At 39.8% G+C, this 24,458-nt stretch overlaps 1 protein-coding gene across 2 annotated transcripts in view; it reads left to right on the forward strand.

Moving 5' to 3' along the window:
- The first annotated feature begins 3,557 nt into the window (after positions 1-3,557).
- Positions 3,558-24,458, forward strand: part of SVEP1 (sushi, von Willebrand factor type A, EGF and pentraxin domain containing 1) — a 179,725-nt gene continuing 158,824 nt past the window's right edge. For both annotated transcript variants that reach the window (XM_044265156.1, XM_044265157.1), the window contains exon 1: positions 3,558-4,088. In XM_044265156.1, coding sequence (XP_044121091.1) covers positions 3,558-4,088 — 531 coding nt within the window. The remainder of the gene's footprint in view (positions 4,089-24,458) is intronic.

The following is a 24,458-nucleotide window of genomic DNA, read 5'->3' on the forward strand; positions in this document are numbered from 1 at the left end:
GTCCCAAACCAAAGATCAGAAAGCGCTTGCAGAAACTGATTTATAACTCTCTCCTGTAGGAATGTCCTAAATTTTAGGGTAGGCTAAACTTTCTAGGCTTTTATCATTCCTTTGCTTTTTTTCCCCCTTCCCCTGTCCTTTGCGTTGTGAACTCAACTTTCTTCTCATTGTCATGTGACTCAATTTGGTAATTATTTGCTCTATTTGTCAAATATTTCTAGCTTTCTGCTTCCTGGGAATATGGTGGGATTGTTTCTCTATTCCCGTTGGATTAGAGATGGCCATATAACTTTCTTTGGCCAATGAAATGAAGCAGAAGTGATGTGTATCCCTTTTGGGACAACTTTAGGAGCCCATGAGCAATTCATAATATTCTCCTTTTTTCTGCCACTACACTGAGGTAAAGCAAAGCATGTGTTGAAAGATAGCCTCTGGCTACAGGTTTGGGTTTATTAGTCGGGATCAAGTTCAGCAGAATGTGACAGAAAAGTCAATATCAAAGTAGGTAGATGAGAAATCTGAGGTGAGTGTGGTGGTTCTGCTCTACCAAGTCTGCAGGAAGTCAGGCTCCTTCCAGATTGTTACTCACCCATTGCTAGAATGAGATTGTTCTCATGGTCCAAGATGGCTACTAGAGTTCTGCCACTGTAATCATGTTCCAGGTAGAAAGATGGATTAGGGGATGAAAGGAAGAGACAACAGATAAAAAATAGCAGCTATCTTTTAAAGAGATCTTCTAGAAACTGCCATGCAAAGCACTATATATGTCCAGAACCTAGTCACATGGCCACATCCAGTTGCAAGGGTAGCTGGGATATGTAGTCTTTATTTCAATACCATATGCCTAGCTAAAACTCAGGAGCTCTATTACTTGAAGGAGGTGATACCAGATATGGTGGGTAGGTGACTGGGAGCCTCTGCCACAGTGAGTGTATGAGCTCAGTTAGGACAATTATGATGGCCCATCCCTTCAATCACAGAGTGGGCTTAGGGATGGGCATATAACATATGCCTGCTCTTGTGGAGTCCTTCTTTAAGGTCATGGTGAGTGTTGCTTTGATAACATTTTGAACTTAAAGGAAAGAGTCTTTCCTTCTCAGATCATAAATCTGAAGATAGAGACCAAATCTAACATGCAAAGAGAAGCATAAGGGAGTGAAAAATGGAAGACCTAGGTAATTCTTGATTTCCTTTCCAAATCCTTTTGAGACCAGCTCCACCCCTGCCCTTTCCCCAGTTTAGTTATGCGAGCCAAGAAATCCCCTTTTGTTTAAATGAGGAGAAGTTGGGTGCCTAATGCTTGCAACCAAAGAGTTCTAGTGGAATTGTCTACCCCCCTGGAGTTTTGTGGAGAACACATGAGCTAGTACACATTGTAGTTGCCATGGTGCCTGGCACATCCAAGTCCCGAAATGTTAGCTCTTGATGATGTGTTTGAAATAACACAGAGTAGATAAAAATTGGAAGAACTCTCTCTCTCTCTCTCCAGCTCAAACTAAGTCTTGCTTATTCCCCAGGAGGATTTAGACCTTTCTCCTTCCTGCTGCCCCTTCTCCATTCCTGCAGTCATCTTACTGCTTTGTAAGGGTTTCCAAATTACATTCTCTTCTGATATCCTTTGAACTTCTGGAGGACTGGAACTGAGTCTTAGTCAACTATAAAACCTCAGTATCTAACATTCTGACACATGATAGGTGGTCAATAAATACTGTTAGAAAAATGAGAGTTTGAAGAATGTTCATGATTAAAGGTGGCGATGATAGAATCAGCACTTATAGAAGACACATTATATTCTAAGCCCTGTCCTAAGAACTTTAAGTTTTTGTGATTAAGTCCTCACAGTCACCCTACCAGACTATTATTATTACTCTGTTTCACAGATAAGCAAACTGATGTCAAGGGCATACAACTAGTGAATGGTAGAGCTGAGGTTTCCCCTCAAGCAAACTGATTCCAGAACCTTAGCATTTCAACCAATACACTATGATACCTCTCAATGAAGGAATTCCATTAAATATAGATGGAATTAAATCATCTGATACTAGAGATAGAAGGAGCTTGAAGATCATTGAATTTCATCATGAAATAGATGCAGAAACTGATGCCAAGGTTTGGAAGTAACTTGGTTTAGATGGTTTCGACACTGCAGGGGCCTTTCTTCACAAGCCTCCTGACTTATAGCTGGAATATTTTAACTGAGGTCCCTGCCTCTAATGCAAAATATGCTTTTACTTTTAGGATCTTGCTTTGGAAAAACCACACCTAGGTGGCAACCTGTGTTTCACAGTAGCTATGTGCCAGGTACCACTCAACGTCAAGGAAATAGACCTCTATGAGTCTTGGCTGTTAAAACAGACCACAGACACGTGAGAGTGTACTGGCAGTAAAGGAACACTACTCATTCTTCAGATTCCAACAGGTTCTTAGAGAAGGTTTCCCTGACCTCTTCAAGGTCAAGTCTGTCTTCAGAGATCTCCTTCCTAGCACTTACATTGAGGGCATAATTATATATATCGTTTGTGGAATATCTGGCTAATGGTCACCTCACTTGTTACCCAGTAAGTTCCCTGGAGACAAGATATCCATGGCCGTTTTTGTCTCTCCTTATATTCCTGGTGTCCTGGCACATAATAGGTGCTCAAACGTATTTGTTGAATGAATGAATGAACAAACGAGTGAATAAGTAAGTTCATGGACGAAGCAGCAGGACAGATTATGCCCATGGATGCGTAGGGGTAGATGCAGTCCCTACATGGTGTGGTCTGAGGGGGCAAGTCTACACACCCACACACACCACGGACCAGAAATCCCCACCAGCAAAGTCAAATAAACATCTATTTGGTGAGGGCTGTGGGGCACCGGCGGGGAGGGAAAAGAGACACAAAAGGTGAGCAAGCAGTTTTCAAAGGATGCTTTCAACCCGCTGGCCAGTCCGTGTGTGTTTTCCTCTACAAAGTGTTTCCAATTACTGTGGCACTCTCGGTATCTGGATCCATCTCCAGTGAATTCCTCTGCAGCTCCTGCCAGACATATGGGATCAATCAGGGCTTCGGCGCTGGTGCGCTTGCTGCGGGAATGTTGACAGCCTGACAGACGCGGGGTTCTGGTGTCATGGAATCTCCGAGTCTTTGGCCTGAGCCCGGGAGGAGAATGAGAGGGGGAGGAGAGAGATAGAGGCAGAGATAGAGGAAGGAGAGAGGCGAGGGGAGCGGGAGAGACAGAGGAGGAAGAGAGCGGGAGAAGGAGGGACGCGGGAGATTTTTCTTGACTGCCCCCTTTCCTTCAAACATTTTATAGGCTTCGGAGAGGGAGGGAGGAGGCGAGAGGGAAGGAAAAAGGCGAGAGCGTGAGGGGTAGAGAGCGCGCGCCGTTCCCCGCGAGCCCCGGAGCCGCGGGAGTCCGCCGGTGTCCCCAGGCTGGGATAAGAGGGCGCCGAGGCTCCCGCCGCCGCCCAGCGCCCGCGCCGCGCACGCCCCTCCGGGAGCCGGGCGGCCGAGCGTCCCTCCGCGCCGGGGCCGACGCCTGCGCTCCGGCCCGGCCGCTCCGTCTCCAGCGCGATGTGGCCGCGCCTGGCCTTTTGTTGCTGGGGTCTGGCTCTCGTTTCGGGCTGGGCGACCTTTCAGCAGATGTCCCCGTCGCGCAACTTCAGCTTCCGCCTCTTCCCCGAGACCGCGCCCGGAGCCCCCGGGCGGCTACCCGCGCCGCCCGCGCCCGCCGAGGACGCGGCGGAGAGCAAAGTGGAGCGGCTGGGCCAGGCGTTCCGGCGGCGCGTGCGGCGGCTGCGGGAGCTCAGCGAGCGCCTGGAGCTCGTCTTCCTGGTAGACGAGTCGTCCAGCGTGGGCCAAGCCAACTTCCTCAGCGAGCTCAAGTTCGTCCGCAAGCTGCTCTCCGACTTCCCCGTGGTGTCCACGGCCACGCGCGTGGCCATCGTGACCTTCTCGTCCAAGAACAACGTGGTGCCGCGCGTCGATTACATCTCCCACAGCCGCGCGCACCAGCACAAGTGCGCGCTGCTCAGCCGCGAGATCCCGGCCATCACCTACCGCGGCGGCGGCACCTACACCAAGGGCGCCTTCCAGCAAGCCGCGGTAAGGCGCCCGCCCCTCCGGGCTCCGGCCCTCGCCCTCACCCGGCCCGGCCCATCCTTTGCTGCCGGCTCACCTCCAACCCGGGGCTCACCCTCCGGCCAGCCGCAGCTTCCCCACGTCAAGTCCCAGTGCACAGAATCTCAGTCCTGCCTATCTTCCTGTTGTTGAGAGGGGGTCCCGGCGGGTGGTGGGTTTTAAACGCTTAGTGAGATGGCAGGCTCCTCAGAGGGGTCTTTTTTGAGGGCCCTCTTAGGAAGGGGTCCTTAAAATGAGGTTCACGTTCGCACTTGCAGGGAAAGACCATGTCCAAACTGGAACAGGTGAGTGTGGGTGTGTTATGAAGTGTCTCTAAAGGTAAGAGGTAGAGCGACCTGAATAGTTCCTCCATTCCTTTTTGTGTTATTTTAGGTTTTTGATACTCATTTCACCGCATGCTAAGCGTCTTACCTTTACTCTGAGACTTTTACAGGATTTTTAGCATCTGGAAGAGGAAGTCAGTTATAGAGGATGGACTTTTATGTAATTTAACTTTTTCTGATTAACCAAGTAATGCATATTCAGTTGAAGAAAATTTGGAACGTACAGAAAAGTCTGACGCATACCAGCAAGCCAGTATTTATGGAATGAATGAAACAGAAAGAGGGAAAAGAGGGGGGGATTATAACCCCATCACCCTTAAAAAAGACCCCACTGTTTATATGTTGTTGAACAGTCGCCCAGTCTGCTTCTGCGTACTTTTCACCACAGTGGTGTCTTGCTTGCATTTTTCATTTGTTAAACCAAAAATGATCTACACCAGTCTATTATAGTCTACAGTAGCTGCATACTATTCCATTGAGTACATACACCATCATTTATTTTACTTGTCACCTATTATTGGACATTTAGGGGTTTTGTTAACAAAATTGAAGTAAACACAAATATTTGTATGCCCTTTTGATTACTTCCTTAGGAAGGTTCCTGACTTCAGAATATGAACACTTGTAAGCTTCTCGATGCGTACTTATCCAATTCTCTCCTGGAGGGTTGTGTAAATTTACATTCTCACCAGCAGAGTATCACAGCAGTAAATTTGCCATATTGTCACCAATAACATGTACTATTATTTTAAATATCTTTGCCAATTTCATCGTTGAGTAGAGGTATCATCTCAGCAAATTCACATTTTTAGTTTTATTGAGGATGAACATTTTCCAGTACATTTACTGGGCATTTGTATTTTTCCTTTGATCATTACCTGGTCATAATTTTTGTCCATTTTGCACTGACAGTACATGTTAGTTGTTTTTTTTTTTTCCCTTAATGATTTGTAAAAGCTCTTTATATAGTAACAGTGGTAACTCCTATTTGTATATGCTGCAAATGTTTTTCCAGTTCACTCCCTTCTACTTTTGTTTATTGCAGTGTTGTTAGATGGATGATGTAACTTTTTATATATTCAGATCTATTAAACATTGTCCTTAAGATCCCATATTTTCTTGCATTCCTAGAATGCCTTTTCATTTCCCAAATTGGAGAAATGGTTTTCCATTTAACAGTATAATCCATCTGGAACTTATTTTAGTGTATGGTATGGCAGAAATACCCAGTTTTATTTTTTAGTAAGTAGTTAATAAGTTGTCCTAGTATCATTTGCTTGAAAGCTATCCATCCTTTTCCAATTTAATTGAATGCTACTTTTATCATCCACTAAATGCTTATGTGTATTTGATCTGACTTTCTGTTAATTTGTCTTATCTATTTATTATTATTTACCTTTGCAAAAGTGATTGAATTATTATAACTTTATAATATATTTATATATCTGGCAGTGCAAATTCTCCTTTTTTCTTATCCCTTTGAAATCAATTCTTATGCACTTACTCTAGATTTTTAATTCATTTTCACGTATTTCAAATGAAAGCAACCAGGATTTTGATTTCAATACAGAAAATATTGAATTAAGTTGTAGATTACTTATATTATTATTATTACTATTATTATAAAATAGTTCCCTCCAAGTCAAAAATATGGTATGTCCATATATAACGGTTCTTCTTATATCAGTCAATAAGCTTGTAGATTTCTAATAATTAAGTCCTGCATACAGTTCCAAATTTAGACCAAACTATATTCTACTCAGTATTGCTACAGTGAATAGCACCTTTTCAAATTCATTTGTAAATGATTATTCTTGTTCTACAGAAACATTGTTGATTTTCTGACTATATCTTCTGTATCTGGATTCTTGCTGAAGTCTCTTTGGTTATTTTTTTTTCTTTTTAAATACATTTTATTTTACTGATAACAAATGGTTTATAGAAAATGAAATAATCAGACAAATTTCCTATAAATACACTGTATTATTGTGATACACACCTTTCTTGACTTTTTCCAGTTCTTTAAATAATAGGTATTTTTTTGTTGTTGTTCATGCATAAGCAGTGTTTTCCCAAAACAGATTATATGGTACATTCTGTTTTGTAAGTTGACTTTCTATTCCATCATATTTTTAGTCTGCTTTCCATATTAAGAAATATACTTTTACTTTATCATTTTTCATAGTCACATAGTATTCTATGTATAGAATATGCTTTTATTTTTACCATGTGAATACCTATTATTATATATTTAGGCCATTATAAACAATATTGTGTGACTAAAGTTTTGTTCATATCTTTAATAATTTCCTTAATGCAAATTTCTGAAGTGGCAGCTATTGATAAATCAAAGAGTATGCCCATTTTTTAGGCATGTGCCAAGTTGTCCTGCAGAAAATTGGTACCAAATTGTACTCCTATATGAAGTACCTGGATCAGTCCTTAGGAAGCAGCCAACACAGGTTTAGTATCATTTGAACACCACCCCCTTGTCCCACTTTATATGTGAAAGAGTCCCATTTTGAATTGCATTTCCTTATTAGTGAGTCTGAACACTTTTTTCATATGTTATTAGCCGTATATAGCTCTGCTTTTTTGGATATCCATTAAAATATTTGGGGGTTATTATCCATTTTTTATTTGAGGGTGGTTCTTTTTCTTATTGATTTGCAAATGCTCTTTGCATCTTGATGGTATTAACCTTCCCACTGCTAAGTATGAAGAAAGTTGTTTTTCTCGGTGTTTTACTTGCATTCTAAATTTCTTCATGGTGATAACCTCTATCATTTTATCAACTGATTGTATTAATTTTTCTTTTCATTTATGCTTTTTTTCAATTCCTGTGAAGTTTGAAAAGCTTTTGCCTCTAGGAGATGAAGTAACTCCTTAAAGATGTTCTCCTTTTACTGAATTGTTTCACAGGCAGGGTTCAGTTTTACAAATCCAGTTCTCTGTTGGCCCCCACTCCAAGTACTCATGAACTCCTAGGGCTGGCCTTTTTCCTGATGTCACCACCCACTCCATCTGAGAAGAACCCTGCTGCATCAGGGAAAACTTGCCATATACCCACTCCTCTGTTTGGATTGGCCAGGTTTGCCTAGGGCCTCTGAGTACGTTGATCCAAAACAGTTAAATGGGTAATGAATCGAGTACACACTGCTCGCTTCAAGACCTACTCTGTCTTCAGCCTTCTCCTTCCAAATACTACATCCTGTCTTGGAAAGGGAAATTGCCAACAAGGTTCCCAGTGCTGTTCTTCAGTCTGGATCCATTTGTAATCTAACAAGCCGAGACTTCTCAAAAGTTGGTGTTCACTGACCTTCCCTTTGATTTTATTTTTCTTTTCTCATTTGGAATATGTGAAGGTGCAGGAGAGGGTCAGAAACCTGGAAACTTAACACATTTTTACTGTAACTTTTCTAAACTGCTGAGGAGTATTGTTAGGTATAATTAAAATATGATATTGGGAGAAAATCAATAGAAGAAGAGTGATGTTTAAAAATGGCATTAGTGGAGGGGCGCCTGGGTGGCTCAGTGGGTTACAGCCTCTGCCTTCGGCTCGGATCATGGTCCCAGGATCCTGGGATCGAGCCCTGCTCGATCAGGCTCTCTGCTCCTTGGGGAGCCTGCTTCCTCCTCTCTCTCTGCCTGCCTCTCTGCCTACTTGTGATCTCTGTCTGTCAAATAAATAAGTAAATAGAATCTTTTAAAAAAAAGATGACATTAGTGGAAGTTCGAATATGGGTTTCTGCACGAGGATGAGACAAGCCTGTTTCACTCCAGAATTAGTTTGAAAATTGTAGTTCGGGTTTGGATATGAAACTTAATACATTTCATCAGGGAAATGAGACACTTCATCAGATTCCTGTGTGTGTGCAGAATGGTATTATTGGAACGGACTGTGTGTGTGTGACTTGGGAAAGTGAGTATCACAGGGATATTTTTGAGGTTGTTAATGACTTTCCCAAGAAAATTAGTTTTTCAAACCTTTTCCACTTGAAACTGAATGTCCACCCAACTGTACACAGACATAAACACAGGCAGACAAATACATAAGGCACAATAACATAAACATAGATACATATTTGCAAGTCCATGGCTACCCCTAACAGTTCACACACCTGACTCCTCTTATGTAAAAATCCCAAAATGTAGAATTTCCTTTACCAGCATGAGATTTGCTGTTATCTTTCAATGGATATTTCAATGGATAAACTGCAGTGTAGACCTTTTCTTTTTAGACATTATCCCCCCAGCACTCATCAAAGAGGGCAAGGAGTAAAGCAGTGCATCTACAGGTAGCACAGGTCCTTGCAGAAACATAGTCAATAGAATGGGAGGAAGATTTAGCACCTTGAACTTAATTACATGAAAACCTTTTACAAAACAAGCAAAAAGCTCATTAGATTCTCCTTTCCAAGGAATGACTTTTTCATAATGACCTTTCTTCCTCATTTTTCTCTCTGCCATGTATTTATAAATTGCCTTTCCTAACCTGCATCTTTTGGATTGGCCATGCTATGAATGCAAGGCTCTCCACCTCTTCAGCATTTCCAGTTTCTAATAAAAGCAGAGCCCCTCATTCCTACTTCACGTTCACTAAATATCTATTAAACAAACAGCATGAAGCTTCCTTTGGAAACAATTTCTGCTTTTCTCCAATGTTCCAGAGTTCCAGAAATATGATCCTCTGGTGGGGAATGTGCTGTCTCACAAAAAAATTCGAGCTTTAGATGACCAGAAGACTAGGAAGAGATGGGCAGCAGCTATCTTCCTAGCTCTGGGGAAAGAACATCGTTGTGATATGTCCACACTTGTACACATTCACACCTTTACCAGGAGGCAAGTCTGCTCTCTCAGCCTTATGGGAGGAAAGGATCTGTTGTTAAGCTTTCTAATGAAATCTGGAGATGTGTGAGATGGCACTAGATTAAAACCCTGATCAATAAAGTTAGAGCCATTTTGTTTTTATACAGTAGACCAAAAATAGCTTTTGTACATTTTCCAGTAGGCTTTCTGCTGGTCCAAATCCTGAAGGAACAGGGAGGTTTGAGCTTTCCTTCTAGAGGAAAAGGTTGAGGGGGAGTCATACAATCTGCAGTGGATTCAGCTGATGCAAACTCAGAGCATGATTTCGATGTCAAGAGTTGCTCACTGATGCAGAGGCTAAGTTGTTTCAATACTGAAAAGATACGCTTCTAATTGTCCCTCTGGAAAAGGCCTCTTTTTTGTGCTGCTGAAACTTTTAAACAATTCTCCTATTACCTTGGTCTTATACAGGAGCTTGTTTCGTTGTCCCAGTCAAACCTTAGAAATGCGAATGAATGAAGGAATTGAATGAGTCCTCGGTGCATGAAGTAGAATAGTAAGAATGATAATATAATAAGAAGAAGAATAAGCAGATGTACACCTGCTGCTTCTGTCATCGTTGTTGGCTGCCAGGAATATGCTGTGTTTGGTTGAACCGTATCATGAGAACTCTTGGGCAAAGACTTGAATGCCTAGACAGAGAGAGAGGATGGGCTGTTCTGTCCTATTTCACCTCTGTGGTCGAAGGATAGGAAAGTTTCTCCCATCCCCTACCTCTTGCCATGTCGTCCTGGTATAAATGTGCTCAGAGAGGATATCTCTTCGTAGTGGCCACCGAATTATTCAGTGTGTCTGTTCTTGAGCAGATATGCCTTTAATTTGTAAAGAGATTTATAACTTTACAGTGCTTTCATATTAAGATTTTACAGAATCTGTTCTGAAGATTCGAGCTTTATAAGAACAGCATCAGATTCTGGAAGAAGTTAGGTAACTAAATGCTAGTCACAAAACTGAGTAAATGCCACAGACAGAGTCAGTCCAGTCTTCTGACTTGTCATCTTGTCTTTTTCTCCCCTGCCTGCCACTTCTCAGCCTCACCTACCTTTGACCATGTTACCTCCAGGTCTTGAGTTATATCAAAAACTAAGGAGAAGTAGAAGATTCCATATCTAGAGCCATAGAAGTGTTATATTAAGACATAAAGCCAAACACTAACCCAGAAGACATAAACCACAGTTTTCAGGCCTTTTCATTCAATGGATACTTTTCAGTTGGACATATGTATATATGTGCACATTTGTGTGTGTTTACATATATACAATATATTTTATTTTTTTCCCACCCCAAACCCTCCCATGCAATATATTTTATAATACTAGCAGATACTTTAAAATCAGAAGATAGCAGTTTTAAAAAAAATCTAACTTTTTTGTCTTCCCCTTGACAAATTGGAATACATTGCAATTCTGGGTGTGATTTGTCTCCACTCATTTGAGTTCCCACCTGGCTCATGGAGTCTCCTTTCATGGTCCTAACTGCTATTCTGTAGTGTGAGACAGACCAATCATTGGCGGATAATCATTGGTATAATCCCTTCCAGTTTATCTTCTGAGCTTCCTTTTTAAACGGTGAATTATCTAGGAGTAGGTTTAGCTGGATGTAATTGAAAAATCTAAAGTACCGCTGGCTTGAACACAATAAACATTTATTTATGTCTCAAACTGTTTTGAAAATTGTTAGAGGGGTGCCTGGGTGGTTCGGTCAGTTATGGGTCTGCCTTTGGCCCAGGTCACGATCCTGGGGTCCTGGGATTGAGTCCCACATCGGGCTCCCTGCTCAGTGGAGAGCCTGCTTCTCCCTCTACGTGCTGCTCCCCCTGCTTGTGCACGTACGTTCTTTCTCTCTCTTTCCCTGACCAAAAAAAAAAAAAAAAAAAAAAAATTTTTTTTTAAAGAAAATTGTTAAAAATTCGAACAGGGCGGGTCTGTGATGTCTTCAGGGATCTGGAGTCTCTCCTTTCAGTTCTCTGCTCCACCACCTTCAGGTCACCCCAGTGACCCAGCGGTCAAAGATGGATGTTGGAGCTTCGAACCATCAGGGGCTTATGCCAGACCCCAGGGAGGAGGACAGGGCAAAGACAGTCACATCATTCTTTCAGGAGACTCTGTGGCTATCCACACAATACTTCCATGTAGATCTCATCTGGGACAACTTGGGTTCATGCCCATCCTTGAAGAGGGAGGAGAGGACGGATGCCGAGGAGGTAATAAGCAGGCTTTGCCATTCCAGTGTTCAGAAGAGCCTGTGTCTAACCAGGGACATTTTGGAAATCCTACTTTATTTCTTCCTCAAATGGCACTGGCCTGACTCAGCTCAAGATGGAAGACATGGCCCTTCCCTAACTGAAACATCTTTACCCTTGTGCTTGGTTATACTTCTTTTAATAAAAACTATCAAAGTTCCAGAGCAATTCATTTAAATTTTGCCAACAAAAAGTACTTATGTTCATTTCCCAGGAGCCAGAAGCTTCTAAATAATATGGCATCTGCTCCCAAATAAAATATTATACTGAAAGTGATGGGGGGGAGATGCACACTATAAAATAAAAATCAATATTTTTTATCATTAATTTAGTAAACCCAAGTTAATGTTTTGCAGGAAACATGGTGCTTCTTTGGCTTTTCTAGAATAAGCTGTCCAGTTAAGAGACCTCTACATTACACAGAATTTCCTGTCCGGTATTGTGTCTACCTTTCCCTGATTTTTGAGACTGTTCTCTAAAGCTCCCAGGCCATATGAAGAATGGGTTTCTGGCATAGACTCTGCTTATATACAATAACCTGCTCTGGTTTGGAAGCCAGCTGTGGGTAGGGAGAACTCGGCGAGAGCTGACGGTGTATGTTGGATGTTGTTACAGTGCTCTGCTTGAAGTGAATGACAGTGGTCAGAAGGTAAAATCTGTAGCACATTAGTAGATGTATTTACTTATCAATCTTCATTAAAAGATTCTTAAAGTATGCATCTTCTTTGCTATCTGGCCTTCTCATGAGGTCATTCAAGCAGTTGCTGTTTTATTTGTGTAAAGACTTAAGAAGTAAAGATTTTTCAAATTCAGAGCATATATTTCTTTCAGAGCTCTAGGAATCATGAAAGCTCTCCACCTGAGGACAGATTCTCATTACTATATACATTGCAGTGGTGCTAGCTACCTTGTTTCTAGATGTGAATAGACAGAATCCAAAATTAAGGAAAAACGAACTTCCTACAATATTAGTAGAGAAAAACATTTTAAAGAAAGTTCTTTAAAGTTTCTTTAAAAAAACTCCATGATTGAATCATTTATTAAGTAAAGCAAGTTTACTTAGTAAATTGACTCAGTCACTGAATAGGTAGAATCCAAGTTGGATATTTTTCCAGTTGTAAGTTGCTGCTAGAGTAAACAAAATATATTTTGAGATACACACATTGGATGCACTATTTCCTTTATTCCTGCTGAACCCCTCCTAATAGACTTCCTTGTGTGATGCCTATCCTGCCGCACCTGGTTTTAGGTTATATTGGCTGCTAATCCAAAATGTAGGGTTTTTTGTTTTTTTGTTTGTTTGTTTTTTTACAAAATTTCAGAGATGGTATTTTAAATGTATATTCATGTATGTGGTTAAAATACATACACTTTATTTTCTTCAGATATGAACCTCTTCAAATTTTCATTAGCTCTGCCTCTAAACTCAAGTGCATCCATACTTCCTTACATGTATTAGAGCAAGGTCTCTGCCCTCAGCCAAGGAAGACCTTCCCCCGGGTCTTTCCCCTTCTTTCTGATGTCTTCAAGCTCTTCCTTTCAAGGTAGAACATTCATAATACATCTATATATTTAAAAACTTGGTAGCTTGTTTCCAGAGCAATATGATAAATTGTCAATATGTTAATAGATTTGTAAAAAACAAATCTGAAAACTAAGTAATTACAAATCAAAGAATTTCTTGTAAAATATTAACTTAAGACATGCTCAAAGATTCTGTAAAAGGATATTCATCCCAGCATTGCTTGAGTAGGAAAAATTTAGAAACAATCTGGCTATGGTTTGGGAGGGCTTAGTAAATTGTACCTTCCTTCACCTCTCCTGAGTTCTAGATCAATTAAATTATAATTCAGCATAAAAGACAGGTGGAGAATCGCACATGGCCCTGTCTCCTGCTCATGGAGAATATGACTTTGGTGCACAGCTTTCTAATACTAAATCTTGAAATTAAATGGACTTCCCTCCCCAGGAACAGACAGTTCTGGGCACATGGGAGCTTGCCTTTGTAAAATCGAGAGCGCTCTTTCCCATCAGCCAAGTCTGAAGAGGAGGGGAAGAGTAGCTGGGGAACCCTCTTCCCCAGGAGGGTAACTTGTGGCTGACACTCCACACAGAAACTAGAGGCAATAACCACCAAGTTCCAACAACTCAAGATGATTTTTTAAAAATACTGTATCTACACAGGAATGTATTATAGTCAATTAAATCATATTTTTTAAAAGATTTTATTTATTTATTTGACAGACAGAGATCACAAGTAGTCAGAGAGGCAGGCAGTGAGAGGAGGAAGCAGGCTTCCCGCCGAGCAGAGAGCCCGATGTGGTGCTCGATCCCAGGACCCTGAGATCATGACCTGAGCTGAAGGCAGAGGCTTTAACCCACTGAGCCACCCAGGCACCCCTTAAATCATATTTTTAAAAACTATTTAATGACAGAATAAATCAGCATATTACAGGAGCTGAAACTTTCTGTGGGTGTTCACCATCAATATATAAAACTGTATATATAACATAGGTCCAATTTCATTAGATATACAAACTCAGAAAAAACTGTGAAGAAAAATTTTTAAATCTTAACAGAAGTTATCTACAGGTAGTATATTTACCTATTTAAGTATATCCGTTTCTACTGTCTTTGAAAAAGCATTTACAGTGAACACGCACTGCATAGTAGGAAGTAAAACATCCCTGTCCACCTGAGCACAGGTGACTGGAGACCTACCTTTAGGGTATCAGAAGGCATAGCCAGGAAGTGACTGGGTTCAAGTATGAGCCCCCTTTTATGTTTCAGCTTTTATCTTAAATATTCAGGAGAATATTGTGTTCTATTTCCCAATATGGGAATTTAAAAAATAAAATGACATTTTAGGGGCACCTGGGTGGATCAGTCAGTTACGTGTCCAACTCTTGATTCTGGTTCAGGTCATGATTTCAGAGCCTTGAGCTTGAGCCCAGTGTGGGGCTCTTTGCTCAGTGGGAAGTGGGCTTCAGATGCTCTCCCCCCTCCCAAATAAGTAAATCTTTAAAAAAAAAATGAAATAATACTTTCACTTATTATCAAGAAATTGAAATGATAGAATTCTAGTCTTTTCTTGATCAGAGAGATGCCGATTGCTGTAGCATTGAGTCTCCTAGGGCTGGAGAATCATACTGGTTTGAAAGTGGCGCTGACCTTTCAGACCCTGTCACTCACTCCAGCTGTCCTTCTCTTCTGTCCTGGTGCCACACTGGATCACATACAACTCTGCACACAGACGATAGTGGGTTTTTTTTGTTGTTGTTTTGTTTTTTGTTTTTTTCCCCCACTACCTGGGAGGCTAGTCAGTCATTGAGGAGGGGAGCCTGGACAGCTGGCCATGACGTGACGCAGAGCAGGGTGTTGAGGCTGCAGATGGTGGACGAAACGGACTCCATCACATTGCTGAGAGGTCAGGAGAATGTGGCCCTCCTTTGTCTTGTCACACACCAAGAGGGATGCTGACCCACTGCCCTGTCAGTGTCTTTCACTCTTGCTGGTAATCCTCATCAAAGAACATTCTCAAGGAAGAAGGACGCTAACCCTTTAATGTTATCACATGTAAATGAAATGATTGCCTCAAAGGACCCATTTTCCTCAGTTAATTCTCTAACTCTCTAGGTTCATTTTTTATTGTGGCTCTTTTATTTTTTTGGTCCTGTGCAGTAAAAGAGAGTCTGTTTGCCTCCTGTTGTTGATGGAGAACGTTCAGGCACATTCAGATGTGTTGTTTGATGGTGAGTTTTGATCCTGGCATTTCTTTCAACTTGGCTCACACATTTTGACCTACACCAGCTGTGTCATATTTGCAAGCCTTGTCATTTTAATCCTATTTTACGGGCTTTACCTTTCCAAATGAATCTGAAATTCACTTTGAAAGAAATTAAGCAAGTTTTGTTTATGTTTTTCACATTACTCTTTCTCGCCAAGATTGCTCTCTTTTTAGTCACGATTTCCTTCAAAATATGCACACTTGGCTTTTAAATGTTGCTTCAGAAGTAATGATTTCAGGCAGTTATTGTTGGAATCTTCTAGCAATAAAGACACCAAAGTTTAGGCTTTTTGTATCTGGTCGGTAGTAAAAATCTGTATTTTAAATACTCATCTGCAACAGGATGTTATGTGGAACTCACTGTTGTCCCAGATTTGGCAGGATCCGTGGCTTACCCTAAAGAACACTGATCATTCCACATTTTGAAGAGAGCCACCAGTAATTGGGACTGATACATTCGCTCAGAGTTCACAGCCTGCAGAACAGACCCCACAAAATCAATTCCGCCTCACCTCCTGCCCAGGACCCAACTCTAGTCTATACCAGGAGAGAATTTGGGAGCAAGAGGTAAACAGAGACAGAGAAGCACAGCAGGCATTGGGATCCTGGGGGAGAGCAGTGTTCATACTGAAAGCAGATCTCTCTGTCCCTCACATAGAGTTTTCCTATCAGCAACTCAGCAAAGAGATGAGCATTTTATATACTGGTTGGAAATTTACTTGGGCAGAAGCTTTCATTTGTCTCTCTGCCTATTTCATGGAGAAGAAGCAAGCCAGAGAGATGGCCAGTGTCTCCGTTTTGGATTCACCAGCAGCAGAACCTGAGACAAGGATTCAGGAGCAATTTGCTTCTTTGGGAGATGATCCTAGTCTACTTTGAGGATGCGAGACAGGGAAGGGAACCAACAACAGAAAAGATAACTAGTGCTGAGCCTCACGGGGTGGCCGGTGTAGATTTCAAGCTTTAGAATGACCACAACTGAGAGGGATCTGTGGCATTTCTAGACCTGTTCTCATATGTCATTGTTGGGAGGGGTCCCATGGAGGGCACCGATTCTCTGTCACTGTCACCTCCCCTGCAAGTGGGCAAAGTGGTCTCTAGGCACCAAAGCAAGCCCTCTGATGAAGAGTTACAGATGCTAGTGGTTGGAAGTGTGGGATGTGACAGCAGGGACATATGGACAGGCTCTGCTGTTGCAGGAAAGAAGGGGCCTCAGGAATGGCCTGCCCTATAGGCACATTATAAAGTGAAGAGGTGTGACTTTTCCATGTATGGAGGAGAACCACAGAAAGGAGCTGAATTAAGTGACTTGGTTGCCCACGAAGCAAGACAACTCCGATAGTCAGAAGTTATGTAGACTCCTAGAAAGTGGGATCTGAGGAAAGGGGAGGAATTCTCTAAAGAACACACATGGGCCAGCATCTGCTGGTCTACCCAGAAAGCACCAGTGGCTTTTTCTTCATTTTGTTTCACTTGCTGCTCTTTTGAAATTTCCGTTATCTCCTATGGTTTCAAGGCATAAGACCTACTATCAATTTAGTAGGCAGAGGTTGTCGAAGGCCTCGCAACAGAGAACTTTGCAGGGGTTTGCCGAGTAATCGCTAATCACCTATTTAACATGTTTCCAAAATGTGGAGAAATACTGTAGGAACATAGCTGATTAAATAAGGAAATGATAGGGAAACAAGGGACGTAATTCCATCAGAGCACCTGTTGTGGAGGTGATGCCTGTCTCCCCTCCATTTGATGATGACAGAGATCATATCTTGTTGGATTTTACATATGCCCTGGGGTAGAAAATGATATTCATTATAACTTTGGAGTTCTGGAAAAGACATATCTTTGGCTATTTAGCATTTTGAATTTTAGTATATCAAGGAGAATATTGTGCAAATGAGGATGGTTATGACATCTTCTCAAAGGACTGTTGAGGGGACGCTTGGCTTCTCAAATGATGGATTTTAATAATTTTAGCCAATTCACTCTTCAGATCACTTTACCAAGGGAGCAATCCAAAGTGAGTAGACTCTCAGGCAGGTGTGACTCCCTACCTTTTTTCGCCTAAATCTGGTCAAGGGGACCAACCCCACAACACTCTGTGGAGAACTCCATGCACTGAGCTCGGAAGGGCATCTACAGGCATCCGAACTGTGAACTCACATCCCTTCTCCGTATCACTGTCCACACTGCCCTTTTCAGTGTCATCCTCATAACAGCAAAGGTCAAGCTCTTTTTCTGTTCCTCTGCCCAGGGCATTATCCCCTCCTTCCTGGCTCTGGTGGGATCGTGTGGTCATTGACTAGAGAGTCATAATTTTCCCAAACACCCTGACCTATCTTCTCAGTCTCCACAAATAGAATTCTTTGTTTTCATTCACAGCTTTGAACAAAATGTTGGCTCCATTGTCTGGTTTATCTGCTTGACAGACATAATTCCGGCAACACGCTAGCAATTTCTTTTACTAATCATGGTAATGGTGATGAGTAATTACTGCTCGTCAGGGACCACTCTAAGCCCTTTTCCCCATATGAATTCATTAAATCCTCCCAACAGCAAACTCTACCCCAGGTGGTTAGTATTATTATCCCTTAAGTTCAGAGGAGGAAACCGGGACACAGAGGACATAAGTGACTTGACCAAAGTTATGCTGCTGGTAAGTCAAGGTACTGAAATCCCCACATGGGCCGTCTGAGCTGGGGTCTAAATCCTTAACCACTGGGGAGGACTACCCCCTGTTCTGTTGTTGAAGATCTGCTAGGTACGGAGTCCTCTGGTACATACCCATCACTGAAGTTCATTGCAAAACGTGAGGCAGAAAGGGCAGCTGCGATGGGGACTCGGTCAGTGGATGACCAAGCATGCGGCCACCTGGAGCACATGCGGCACCAGGAGGAGTGAACATTTGGAGACTGTCATTTGAATGGACACTCTATAAACCCCTGCTAGTCCCAAGTGGTCGCCCTTTTCTCCCACCCCCTGGACCCCCACGCAGCCCAGCCTCTTATATGCCTCTTTTGTACAATATACTTTCATTGGTTTGCGTCTCCCACCTCATGTGCCCTCACAGCTACAACTACCAGCCATTGCAGAGACCAAGGCTCCTAGGCCATGGTTTGCAGCACCTCTACCTCTGGCCTCTTCCCATTCCTATATTCTTAGGTTTCTCTAATCCATAATAGGTCCTCAACCTCACACTCTTGATTGAAGTACAAACATGACTCAACAGAAGTCATTTTCCTCGTCCTAGGTACATCTAGTCCTTCTTTCAAATTATCTTATAGCCTAAACTTTATAAATTTATATGCCAAATCTCTGTACAAAACTTGGTCTTCCAGCTAAATTCAGTTTATCTTAAATCTGGAATACACAATGTTCCCGTGCATCATAATATTCCTTTTTTTTTTCCATGCACCTTCCCATTTCACAAAAGAAAAACAAAATCTCCTTATGACTCTTCTAATAGTTTCTTCAGGTAAAAAGAATCCTCGCTTTAGCAATTAGCTCCATAATTACCAATGGTTGGAAAAGTCTTTCTTTAAATGCCTTGGGTAATGAACTAGATTTCTTTACGTATCCAGTGCATATTTAGGGAACACTGACACTGTAAGGGTAAGCATGTAATTAAATTATAAGAATTAGTTAATCCACCAGACTATATTATTCTCAAAGCAATTTTAAAAGCCAACATTTTTGAATGATTACATATATAAATATTGTTAGAGTCACTGATGGATGATTTAACTTTTTACATATAATAATTTATTTGTATATACATATAATAATTTATTTAACATCAGATCATTTGGGGTTTAATTTCAGGGTTTTTAATTTTAATACATGAAGCACAGAATCTTCTGCTCTGGAATGGTAATTGATGTCATTTATACAAGCCAAAATACAAAACAAAACAAACATAAAAAGAAAAACAAAACAAAGTGTCATTTATTTGGAACGCTAATAAATATCACAATTAAATGTGTCTTTTGATAAATTTAGGATAACTATAAAAAACAAAATACACAGTAGGTTCATGAACTTAAAATCTCCTCTCAACCTCCACCCCCTTTTAATTTCCGTGTGTCCGTATATTTGTGTGGCTTTTTTGAAAGGCTAGGTTGTTCCTGAAGCCCAAATATTTGCAGTATAATGGTTAGATTATCTGTATCTTTTATATTATCTAAGCTCCTGATAAATTTTTCTTTCATAGATACTATTATTATACCTAATAAGAAGACATCATTTCTTCCCTGACAGTTTTGAATTGTAAGATTTTTCTACTTTCTGAGGAAAAATTTTACGATTGAATTCTCCCCAAAATCTACACTGTTTCCTGGCATTTGATGTTTTTCTGGAAGGACAGTTTGCTCTGATTAATTTTCAAAACTCTTTTTCTGCTGGATAAGTCCAAGCGTAGCATTCAATTCTTTCCTTTCTTTGTAGCTCGTTTCTTCTACAGTCTGTGTCAGTCAAAAATCATTTTCACAGAGAACCACATCCATCCTCAGTCCTTTGCCCACCTAGAGAGGCTGTCCCTCTCTGTTTGGATCGAGAGTGGCAATTTAGAGGTTGAAGTGGATCATTTATATTCTTTCTCTTGGAAATTTGGAGTAGGACACAAAAATGACCCGAGGGAGTAGATTTTTTTTTCTTCCTGCCAGTAGGTGGGCAATATAAAGTTAAGACTATGCACAGAGAACCAGAGGCATCCCATCAATGTAAGGAGTGAACAAAGATGTGTTGATAGAAACTGAGACAAGAAACAGCATGGCCCCAGAAGGAAACAGACGGATGGAAGATCAGAGGGAGTAGCCATTGGTTCCTGCAGCTTGCTTGTTCCTGGTTCCAGTCCCTCTTTAAAAACAAAAAACAAAAAACAAAAAAAAACTGTATTATTTTAGAGAGAGAGCCCATGAGTGGGAGGGGCGGAGGGAGAGAGGATCTCACACAGACTCCAGGCTGAGCACTGAGCCCCACCAGGGTCTCCATCTCGTACGTTCAAGATCACAACCTGACCTGAACTGAAACCAAGAGTTGGATGATTAACCAGCTGTGCCACTCAGGCGCCCCCTGGTTCCAGTCCCCTTTGAGGCTCAGTTCTTCTCCTTGCTCTTGGGTTTGGAGAGATATTCCTGTATATTTCCAATAAATTTCCCACTTTGTTTAAGCTAATAAAGTGGATATCCAATTTTTATTGGCAACGAAGTATGTTTAAAACATCTTTCCTAAAAAAAATTTTATCTTGAAACTGTGAAAATACCTTTGAGGGTAACCCTTTACTAACTTCCATTTACAAGTATTTCTCTAAAAACAATTTTTGCTTCTTTTCCTTATTATGAAAGTAATACACCCATTAATTAGTTTTAAATAAAATAGGAAAATATAATAACTATTATAGTTTTGACTCGGACTCTTGTTATGTATATGTGTAAATACATACATAGTTATATGTAGATCTGTAGTAAAGTTGCAGTCTATAATTTTTAATTTAATTATTTTATTTTAATGAAAAATTTCCCATACTATAAAATTCTCCTAAAATTACCGCTCAAGTATATTTTGTCATGTAGATCTACCACAGTTAAATTTTTAAGTATTACTGGTCAGCTTTTACTACAAAATTCTGCAATTAAAATGTTCTGGTGCATCACTCTCAACATCTCCCAATATTTCCTTTCAATTGGATTCTTTTTTTGAAACATGAATTATTTTTTTTGTTACATTTTGATCTCACCCTTGCCTCATTAGATTAGCTAGACTTCTCACATAGAGGTGATGGGGCATTTTTGTCTTCCTGAGTTTAATGAGACTGTTTCAAATATGATTTTTGCCCACTGGTTTATGATAACTGTGTTATTAAGTAAGTGCTGCTGTGTTTTCGCCTGTCATTTGTAAAATCATAAACCGATTTCCAAACATCATTTGAGATCATCTTACTTTTTCCTTTACCCTCCTAATATGAGGCACATGAAAAAGTTCCATCACATCTTTGACTGTAAGTGCTCTTACTTGGTCATATTGCACAGGCATTTAACATGTCAACTGAAATCACTTTATACATTTATTCATAACAAAACTAACAGTCAAGTTGAATATGATTTTGCTATCTTGTAGCAAATTAACAATTCACTTAAAAATGGTATGTCATTTAGCCCTTTTTCATTTGTATTCAGATTCTGATGTCTTTATGCTCTCCAGATTTTCTTTATTCCTTGTGTGTCTATCGAATGAGTAGTGGAATTCAGCGTTATTAGAAGTTTGTTTATTCTTTTGCCTATTTATTCTGTTGTTTTTTACAGTCTGAAGTTAATCTACTACCCATCAACTCCTGTGCACACCATTTCCCAATTTGATGTACTGTCCCTATGGGTTCATTTGAAAGTGATTTGTGTCCATGTTTAATAACAAAAGCATGTATGTGGGTGGAAAAACTCTGTGACCATAAATCTGAGATTAAGTTCTTTTTTGACCCTCGGGTTCTTCTGTGATTTAGCTAGACTATAACAAATAGCCTAAATGTTATTTGAGCCAAGTTTTTTTTTTTAATACTAGAATTTCAGTCTGTGAAGGCTCAGTAAATACTTAAAATAAATGAGACATATTAGGTACCTAAATATGATTTATTTTGTATTACAATATAAACAGCAAAACTTAGTTACTGCAGAATATTCTTCCCAGATAGACTTCTGTCATTATTTTAGCTTTGGCTTATTTGTTTTTAGTTAATGGTTCTATTGTATCATCAAATAGCATAAGTAAAAACGCTAGCATAGTACCTCATATAAAATAGAGGCTCTATTTGGATTTGGTGAAATAAGTTTAAATGTAGTATTTATAAGAGTTTTCATTTCACAATTGCAGAAAAGGATTTACTGTAACAACAGTGTTTGGCTTAGAACTTATTCTGCATGTTGAATATTAAGGCATATGTTTATTGATTCTTTCATCCACTGGTTTCATAGTAATTTTTTGATCATCAGTTGGGTGAAAATAAAATAGTTAATTCTTGCCTTAGAGTATCTTACATTTAGCTTGGGGATATAGCCAGATAAGTTAACTATAATTATGATGGGCTAAGTGTAATGGAATGTTGAGGGAACACTGAATTGGATTTAATATGCACAGCAGAAGAATTTGGGAGAATTTCAAAGATAAGGTGAACTTTAATCTGGGTTTTGAAAGGCTATTAAAAGTAGAGGTAAACATGTTAGGAGATGGGACAGATTTAAGAACTTCCAGGTATAGCAAACATAAGGAAAGAATGGTATATTCCAAAACCTTCCAATAGATCCCTGCGATGAGAAGATAGTGTGAGAGGTAGTTCGGAGAAGTAGGCAGGAGATGGGGTGTGGTGGGGATGTGGCTGGAAGTATAGGACTGATTAGTCTAAGGACATGTAAAGAAATTTACACTTTATAGATAGAGGGAAAATAATGGAAGCTTTAAAACATGATTGGATTAGTATTTCAGAAAAATAGCCTTAAGGGTAGGTCAGAAAATGAATTCAAAGAAGAGCAACTTCACCTGGAAACCTTAAAGTAACTCTTGCTTTTCAATCATCCAGACAGAAGTACCTGAACTGAGGCTAGAACAATAGGATTTCAAGGTATGTAGATAATTCAGAAGTGAAAGGTATAGGTGTGGATGGATGACTGTAGATGACAGATCAGAAAGGAGATGTCCTAATCGCTCCTAGATGCAGACTTGTACAGTGGGGTAGATGATGGTGCTACATTTGATGTATCTTGAATAAAGGAGAAAGGAACCCTTCTTTGTGCATGGAGAGGACATGTTGAGTTTGAGATTTCTGTGGAACATTCAGGCAGAAAGGTCCACTGGACCAATGGGACTTCACCTTGCGAGTTAAAGAGTTTGATTTGATGTTGATTTAGGAGTCATTATCTATAGGTAAGACTTCCAAGTTCCGAGTTCATATGACATTTCTCAGGGGAAGAATAGAGAGGAGAAAGTAAAAATTTAGAAATTTAGAAATGATACAAAACTACAAAATAGAAGTTGATATAACTCCCTAAATACAACCAGGAGATAGCATTTTGATGTGTATACTGTCAGCCATACAAATACATATATGTCCACACATGCAGTCCAGGCACACATACATGTGCACTAATGTAATAAAATCATCATATTGGGTTACCTACTTTAAAAATGTATTATTATGCAGTAGTATTATTTTAACGATATTTCATGATTTCCCTGTAATTTCTTTAAACAGATTATTGTTTGAATTTTATACTGTTTCTGTTTCTTTATATTGCAGATTATTCTGGGATACACATCTTTTTAATTTTTTCCCCTGTGTATCCATGGTTATTTCCTGAAGATAATTTTAGATGAAGAGTTTTAGTTCAAATCATGTGAAATTTTTAAGACTTGTCACTTTGTCACACTGTACCCCAAATATTACGAGTCCATGTGGCATCCCCAGTAGAAATAGCTGTTTCCTCATAAATTTTACAAAATTTTAATTAAAAAGATCTTTGGCTATTTGGGAAGTAAAAAAAATAGTATTACTGTTATTTAACTCACATTATTCTGATTTAGTGAAATTAAATGTTTTTCACATTTTTCTGACAAATAGAATTTTTTTTTTTTTGGTCTATTTTCTTTGGTCAAAACACTCACCTATATTTCTGTTATTTTTCTCTATTTTTCCTTAGAAATGTGTGAAAGATTTTTATAAAGACCTCAATACTTTATTTGGTAGCCTTGATGAATGCATTTTCCAGTTCCTTATTTTCTAATATTGATTGTTTGAGAAGGGGCAGAAACTGTAAGAAGTGTAATATCTATTTTGGTTTTGTGTCTTGTTGCCTTGGCTGGAAATTTCCAAAGGATTTTTAAATAATAGTGAAAATATTTAGAATTGCGGATTTACTTCCCATCTATATCAGAAATTTGCAAATTTTTCACAATTAAGCATGATTTACATTGTTGCTTTGAGATAGAAAATCTGTTTTATTAATAGGGCATCTTATTCTTAATTTTTTATTAATTAAAATAAGCAGAAATTAATTTTATTAAATAACTTTTAGCATCTTAGATTATTGTTTTATTTGGGACAATTATTGTGTTGTATTACAACAAAAGGTTTA

The sequence above is a fragment of the Neovison vison genome, chromosome 9 (genome assembly GCF_020171115.1).
Source record: "Neovison vison isolate M4711 chromosome 9, ASM_NN_V1, whole genome shotgun sequence".
In the NCBI taxonomy this organism is placed as follows: domain Eukaryota; kingdom Metazoa; phylum Chordata; class Mammalia; order Carnivora; family Mustelidae; genus Neogale; species Neogale vison.